We start from the raw sequence: 8258 nt of genomic DNA, 5'->3' as shown, positions 1-8258 counted from the left end.
GATTTCTAATGAACAAAAACCCATGGAGCACAGATTAAATCCCAAGGTGAGGTTGTAAGTTCCAGAAATACCTCGGTATCCCCAAAAGGAGGGGACTGAGATGTGATGAGCTTCCCTTGCAGCCACCCATGGGTGGACTGGCAGGGTGTGGGGTGACCCTGAGCTCCCTCCACTCCATAAATGCCATTTTGGCTGCACCCCTCACAAATCCATCTATTCTGAAGGACTCCACATCCAAGCATACAATCTCTGGCTCCCTCACTTCAACATGGACATCGAGGGGCTGGAGCGTGTCCAGGGAAGGGAATGGAGCTGGGGAAGGGACTGGAGCACCAGGAGAGGCTGAGGGAGCTGGAAAGGGGCTCAGCCTGGAGAAAAGGAGGCTCAGGGGGGATCTCCTGGCTCTGCACAGCTCCTGACAGGAGGGGACAGCCAGGGGGTCAGGCTCTGCTCCCAGGGAACAGGGACAGGAGAGGGAATGGCTGTGCCAGGTTGGTCATTAGGAAGAATTTCTTCACAGAAAAACTGGTGCCCAGGAAGTTTCACCAGAACACGAGGAAGAGCTTCTTTCCTGTGCAGTGACGGAGCACAGGTTGACCAGAAAAGGTGTGGAGTTTCCACTCACTGGAGATATTCCAGGATTGTCTGTATGCAACCCTGTGCCGTGTGTTCTGGGATGAGCCTGCTTGAACAGAGGGGTCGGACCAGATGCCCCGCTGTGGTCACCTTTAAATTGAGCAATTCTGTGATTCTGTGCTCACACATTGGAAGGGGCTGTCCAGGGAGGTTTGGAGGTGTGGAGGTGTCCAAGGAACACCTGGATTTGACACTCAGTGCTGTGGTCTGGTGACAAGGTAGTGATGAATCACAGGTTGGACTCGATGATCCCGGAGGTCTTTTCCACACTAATTAATTCCGTGATTCAGCCAGCTTGCTTCGTTAGCAGGCGGGGAGCAGCGGGAAGGACTACAGCTCCCAGCGCGCACCGCGGCGGCCCGCCGGGAGGTGAAGGGGGCGTGGCGCCGCGCGATGCACGCTGGGAGTTGTAGTCCAGCCGGCATTGGCCCGGCGCGGCGCCTCCCTCCTCGGCGCTCCTCCCCGCTCCGGCTCTCCCTCGGCAGACGGAAGCCGGGCAGGGACGAGGGAGCCGGGAAGGCTGGATCGGCAGGATGGGGGACTCCAAAGTGAAGGTGGCGGTGCGTGTCCGCCCCATGAACCGGCGAGGTGAGACTCTCCCTTCTCCCTCATCATCCTCCTCCCCTGTCCTTCCCGGGAGCGGCGCGGGCCGGGGGTGCCGGTCCTTGGGGACAGGTGTCCGTGGGACAGGTGTGCCCCAGGGCGGGTGAATCGGTGCGTGTCCGTGTGTGCTTAATTATTTATCAGGAATGAGCACACCCCGGATGGGCACAGGCGGGTGTGTGGCCGCGGCCGCGCCGTGCTCACCCCCCTCTCCCGATATCTCTTTTCCTAAACCTGCCTGGGTTTATGGCTTTATTTTGCCTTGCCCGATCCCCCGGGGAACAACCCTCTCCACACCTCTTGCACCTGCTTTACAGCCGGCTCCTGCTGGGAGAGCTCTTCCTTCTTCCTGCTTTGCGGTTTTGGGGGAAAATGCGGCTTTTTCTGCGTTTTGCCCCGTGCTAATTCACCCCGCCGCTCTCCAGCCCTCGGTGGGGCTTGAGGGGGACGCTGTTAACCAGATGACAGCGACACAAGGACAAAAAACAAGCACGAAAATACAGAAGAGGAAGCGAGAATTGACAAGAGAATTTTTTTGTTGTTGTTGGTTTTGGGCTGTTGTTGGCTTTTTTTTTTTCCCCTTAACGAAACTTGCCTAAGGGTTATGTTAATCAGACCGTGGTCTGGGCAGCTGTTTAAATGTTTATTGCTTGTCTTAATTGGAAAAACTTGTTCTGGATGATGAGGAAGCGAGTATGAAAAGGCAGCTTCAGCCAAGGAATGGGAAGGTGAAGAAGGCAGAAATCCAAGAAAGTGTAGGGTGGCTTTTTTTTTTTAATCCCACATTCTCACAGGAGTATGCCAATAATTCCTTTTGGGGAAAGGGAAGCCAGTGAAGTCAGTTCAGTAGTTAAAGTAAAAAAAGGAGGGTGGGGGGAAGCCCTTTATTGTCTACATCATCTTACATACAATATCTTTTTAATTCCTTTCTATTTAAAAAAGGGTTAAATTATTGAATACAGTGATTCCACGCCTGTAAAACTTCAGCAGGGGAATGTTCAGTGAGTTCTCAAGAGCTCCTGAGTCCCACTTCAAGAACAAGAGATGGAGTTTGATGCCTTTTACAGGCTGATGATTTAGGGAAATTGAGGAGATTTTGACCAAAAGCTGCATTTTGTTAAACTTCAGGTGCCAGCTTTCAAAACTGAGGAGGATCCATCCTTTCAGAGAATTGGTTGGAGATGGAGTGGCAGTGTGGAGGAGCTGGTGGTGCCTGGTGTCGGTGACAGATCTGAGCTTTCCTCTTGCTCATGTCCCTTTCCTGACAGAGGTCATTTCCTTGGCTGTGTCCCAGACGTCTCCTGAGTGCTTGGTGTTCCTCACCCCCGGGATTAGACAATAATTCAGGCTGGAAGGGACCTCTGGAGCACGTCAGATGAGATGAGCTTGCACAGGGCCTCGATCAGTGAAGTTTGGAATCTCCAGGGGTGACTAATGCACCTCTCCCTCCCACATATATCCTATATCTGTCCAGCCCTGAATTTGTCCATGTGTCCCTTTCCAGCCAGGATCTGTGGGGAAGCACTGGGGGAAGTAAAGTAATCTACAAGAAATCTAGATTGTGTCTTGTTACTCTCTTTCATAGAATATCCTGAGTTGGCAGGGACCCACAAGTCCAACTTCTGTTTCTTTTCTATTCTGTATAAACTTAAAAAAATGTTATGGAGAGGATGACTCCTGTCAGGAGGCTCATGCAGGAGTGAGGGATATTTGAGTATCAGTCCTTGATGCTCATCAGAGAGAAGAGGGTCCTAAACCCCTCACTGCTGGGAGTTTGCTGCTATTAAACATCCTGTTATTTGTGAGTGATGCCTAAATCCATTTAACTCTAGCCTAGAAGATCCGTGTCTTTTTCTCCCTCAAACAAAATGTCCTGGAAGTGGGTTTTTTCCCCAGCAGATTATTTGTCACAGTCCAGATGTTTTGGTCATGTCTAAACCACTGATGCCTCCCTATGGTATTTCTGATGCACCTTGAATTTATAGAAACAAACAGTGATACTGAGACTACAATTTTTCTTACCTATTTAATGTTAAATTTAGGCATTTGTGCAACTGATTTTCTGAAGAGTCATCCATTTGGAAGACTTCTGTGGCCTTGCTTTTTTTTATTAAGCTTTGAGGCAAGAGGCAGCTTTCCTGGAAGCTCTTTCATCCACATTTTGTTCTGAGCAGTGTTTGTATGGAGTTCTGGGGCTTTGGACCTGAAGCAAGTATTTGTTTTCTTCAGGATCACGAGTAATGTTCTTTCCTTCCCTCTGCACCGAAGGGCTTAACATTGCAAACCTGTCAGATGGCTGAGACTGTGGAAAGTTAAGCTTTGAAATATTCTCAGTGTTTACTTGTGGTGGTGGTGGTTGTTTTTGGTGTCTGAGTTATGAATTTCTTAAGGCGAGGGTTTATTAGGTTAATAAAAGCGGTGTGCTTAACTGTTAGGAGTTTTTACAGCTCATAAAAGTATAATGGGTTCCATGGCTGCATGTGGAAGGGATTTGTGTATCAAATAATTGGTTATTTATAGCACTAACATTTCAAGGTGTTTGGATTGAGAGTCCTGCTTCATTCTCATGCAGAATGGTAATCCATAAACTCAGTTTATAGCACGAAGTTTTAGTGAGGGGAAGCATTTCTAATTGTACTTGGGTTTTGTTATTTTGCATCCAGGCCACTTTATTTTGGATCTTTCTTCAAATTAGACCTCAATCCTACCAAGCTTTGCTTTTATAAAAATGCTGCTGTGTCCACACGTTCGCAGCGCCACGTCTGAAGTTGGAGGCTCTCCTCCTTTTTTACATCCCTTCTAATTTCCAAACTGGGATCTCGATTAACAGGCTTTTATGAATTAAATAATTCAGTACTGCTTTGTTAGATAAGGCCCTTGGTCTTTTATTTTCTCGGCTCTGTAATTCACTGAAGTATTTCCTAGTGCACTGCGTTATTCAAATGGGGGTTTGATAACAATCAGGAAGTTCATTTGCTGTTTTATTTAAGAGTTGCAGTGGATTTCCTTTTATGAGTGTCATGTTTGACTTCTCGTAGCAGATATTCATCATATTTCAGGTAAATACAAATCTCAAGCCATACCATGAAGCAAATGACAGCTGAAGGCTTTTTAATTAAGATTTTTCTGAGTGAATACTTTGTTTTCAGGTGATATTTGGGTACGAGCAGTACATAAATATATTAACTCATTGTGTTTCCTTGTGCTTTTGAATCAGTTCAGTGTCGTGTTAAATAATGCTGATAAAAGTTGTTCTGTTTTAAAAGAACGTGACTTAAGCTCAAGGATAGGGCTGGTGACACTTAAGCCAGTCCAAACTGCTCCATCCCACTTGGGTCAATATTTTTTGAACAAGAAAGGCAGGAAAGCAACTGCCTCTATTCTGGCAATGCTGCCAGATTAAACTATTCTAGGATTGTAGTGTAAGAGTGGCAGCTCCAGTTTAAATATCTGGATTAAACTGCTCTAGACCTGTAGTGTCAGACCTGCAGCTCCAGTTTAAATATCTGGATTGCCTGTAAATACACATTCAGGTATCTGTTCTGTTGATATGTGTATTTATCCAGACTCAGTGTTCAAACAGGGATCCTCTCATGAGAACTTTGATGCTGAAGGTTCTGTTTCCAGTGCTTGTCAGGAAGGAATTTGCTTCTGATCACTGTGTCAGGTGGTAATTTTATGTCCTCCCACTCTTCTTGGAGGAGATTCCCAGCCACCTGAAATGTTTTTGGGGTTTCAGGTGAGGAGGTGGGGGTTGTTCCTGTGCTCTTGTTTGTTTTCCCATGGAAATTACAACAGAGACAATTTATCCATAAATTGGCGTTTGTGCAAGCGGGTTTATAAGATTAATTACAGTATTAGAGGGTGTGAAATGGCACCTGTTGTATCCTGATGGCAATGTGCAAACTACAAGGCTGTTCTTCACCATTATCCCTGTCATGCACAAGTGCCTGGAGTTTGGAATATTTCCTGCTGATGGTTGATAAGCTATAAAATAATGTTTGGGCGCAGGATTAACCTTGAGATAAGGTGCCAAATGGGTAAAGGATGCAGAGTTAATGTTTCATCTTGTGAGGCAATTGCATTTGAAGAGCTCCTAAGGTGCTACAGCCTTAATCCCTGCAGCCAGAGACTCCCAGACATCCAACGTGGGTGCCACAAAGGAATTTTCTGCTCTGGTTTCAGGCTGGCTGCTCCTCCTGAAGATCAGATACACCTGGACTAGCTCTGCCTTGGCTTTTGGGTGCTTGGTGGCAGAGCAAACTCAGGCATTTCATGCCTGTTGACCTTCCTGGGAGCTCCCCAGAGTCCCCACACTGATTTATTTACTCAGTCCGGGGGTGTTTGCAGCAGCAGAGCTGGCTATGAGCAAGGTCCATGTCCAGATACATGAAGTGCCCTCACTAAAGCTGTCTGGGAAGCTCTTTCCTTGCAGAAAATGAAGCAGCAGAGGATGGAAAACATTTTTTAGCATTTGGGCAACATGGAATTAACGTGAGGGGGCACCTTTTCTGTTCCACATGCTGTGAGTTTGAGTTGGCTTTCCCCTCATGGATGAGCTTTGATGGCATCGTGTGCCCTTCCAGATGCACTCGTACATATTTAATGACCTTTAATTGCTGCAAGCTGAAAATTTCATGGCTTACATTTGAGCAGTTCATATAACAAGAGAAGCTTGAAAGGTGCCTTCATGTCGGTAGACATAAACAAGTAAATTACTGTATTTTTGTCAGAATTCATCACTATGTCTTGCAATCAATTCCCTAAAAGTGCTTTTACACTCTTTTTTTCCATATAAGCCCTCAGCATTATCATGTAGATGGAAGTTATTTTCACATTCACTCCTCTCCTCAGTTAGTTTTGCTTTTATTTGTGTTGGCTCCTATGTAGCAAAGGGCAAAGAGAAAAGTCACTCTTGGGAAACAAATACTGGCAGGGAAACTTGAGGACTTGTTGTCTTTGAACTGGCTTTCACATTTCTTTTTCAAACAAATAAACAGCAGAAAACCCCAAACAACAGCCTCCCATTTTTTTTAGTTGAATTGTGTGATAAACAAATATTTTAAATTACTATTTAAATATTTCTCAGTCTTTTTGCCTTTTGCTTTTTCAGACCAAGAAAGGTATGAGAAACTAATTGTAATTTCTTATCCAATGCAACTTGATGGCTCTGGCCACAGCATTCCAGGTCTAACCTCCAAGGGAATGTTAATCTCCTGAAAATCTACTGGCAATTTAAAATACAAAATTTCTATCGTCTGTCTTCACAGGAGATTATTTGAGCTTTTGTATTTGGGGCCAATTTTGGCTTATGAGCTTAGGAGAGGCACTTTAAACCTTTCACATTTTATTTGTTATACTTCAGTTGGCTTTTCCAGCTTTTGTGAAGCTCTACAAGGCCAGTTCTGGTTCCCAGTGACTCTGAAGAGTTTGAGGCCCATCTCCCAAGGGTCCTGAGGTGTCACTGAAGGTGCAGCTGCCCTAAATCTGGTAGTGGGGTCAGGAGGAAGCTGAGACAAATTTTATTTGACCTGTCTTGTAACACCAGGTTCATGGCTCTGCTTCAGTGGGACTCAGGATTAAATGGTTTTTGAAATGGCTGGAAAATTGTCAACCTTCATGAACTAATTCCTTAACTTGAGCTCTAATGGAAGAACTTACATGGAGATCAATGCTCTTGATTAATTGGGAGGGGTCATTTCCCTTGATTCATAGAAACATGGAATGGTTTGGATTGCAAGGGACCTTAAAGCTCATCCCATTCCACCCTCTGCCATGGGCAGGGACACCTTCCATTGTCCCAGGCTGCTCCAAACCCCATCCAGTCTGGCCTTGGACACTTCCAGGGATCCAGGGGCAGCCACAGCTTCTCTGGGCACCCTGTGCCAGGGCCTCAGCACCCTCAAACCCAGGAATTCCTTCCCAATATCCCATCCATCCCTGCCCTCTGGCAGTGGAAGCCATTCCCTGTGTCCTGTCCCTCCATCCCTTGTCCCCAGTCCCTCTCCAGCTCTCTTGTAGCACTTCTAGGCACTTTTAGGCTTCTGCCATCTTATATAATGTGGAAAATATGGAAGTTCATGTAATTTGTAAGAGACCTTTTATCAACCCTGGCTGTGGTGCTAAAAGTTCTTACAATGCCATGCTCCCCCCACCACAAACCATGAATTTAAAACCTTGCATACCCCCTTATTTGCTGTATCATTGTTCATTTAAAGACTATTCCAAGCTGCCCTGCAAAAGCCATCTCTTAGGATCACTTTGTTTGGGTGTGGAATGCAGGGACCTGCAGTGGGATGGTTTTTGGGGTCGTGGCTGAGGAAGCTGCAGTGTCACCCCGTGGCAGTTCAGGTGGTTTTGTTGTGCCACCCAAGGCAGCCTCTAGAGCTGGGTACAAGATTATCCAATTTCTGTTGTCAGCAGTTGCAGCCAGTCCATGAAAACAGTTCCCTGCCTGATCCATGAGCAAAGACAGAAATTTCCCAGAGGTGAGAACATCCAACATTTCCCAAAACACCTCTCTCCCCTTCCTCCAGGATTCGCACACGCCCCTTGTCTCTGCCCCAAACCTGATTTGTACAATTTCAAGCAGCACCTCTGCCAGAGTTTCCTAACTCTGTTGTGGAAAATCTGCTGTGCTGAGTTTATGATTACCAGACACGTGACTGCTGCTGCAGAGGGATTGGAAATTCTTACCTGTGGTGGGAATGGGCTGGTGCCTGCTGAATCCACAGTTCCTTGCAGTGCTAGGCTGCTCCTGGCTTTGCTTTTCCAGCTCTCTCTTGCTTGCTGACTTTTCCACCCAGTTTGAAACTCACTGAATTTCTTAGTGAAAAAGCCCAAAGTGTGTATGGGGAGTGAATTATTTTTACAACACCTGGAAATTCTTTTATCAAAGGCATATCAGAAATTTGGGATTTAGACAAGTGTGGTTTCAGCTCTGATTTACACTGAATCCCAGTTTTAGAAAAGTCTTGTGAGGAGTTGAAGAATCAAGGAAAAGAGAGTGGCTTCCTTCA

General features: G+C 46.0%; 1 protein-coding gene across 5 annotated transcripts in view; it reads left to right on the top strand.

The window, feature by feature from the left end:
- The first annotated feature begins 1066 nt into the window (after positions 1-1066).
- KIF13B (kinesin family member 13B) overlaps positions 1067-8258 on the top strand; it is a 121445-nt gene continuing 114253 nt past the window's right edge. For 3 of the 5 annotated variants that reach the window (XM_063422960.1, XM_063422955.1, XM_063422937.1), the window contains exon 1: positions 1069-1224. In XM_063422960.1, coding sequence (XP_063279030.1) covers positions 1170-1224 — 55 coding nt within the window. In that variant the 5' untranslated portion in view covers positions 1069-1169. Of the gene's footprint in view, positions 1225-8258 lie in introns of all 5 variants that reach the window. The other 2 variants (XM_063422946.1, XM_063422929.1) reach the window with 2 other exon arrangements.

The sequence above is a fragment of the Prinia subflava genome, chromosome 2 (assembly GCF_021018805.1).
Source record: "Prinia subflava isolate CZ2003 ecotype Zambia chromosome 2, Cam_Psub_1.2, whole genome shotgun sequence".
Taxonomy (NCBI): domain Eukaryota; kingdom Metazoa; phylum Chordata; class Aves; order Passeriformes; family Cisticolidae; genus Prinia; species Prinia subflava.
This window is presented reverse-complemented; position numbering and strand designations above follow the sequence as displayed.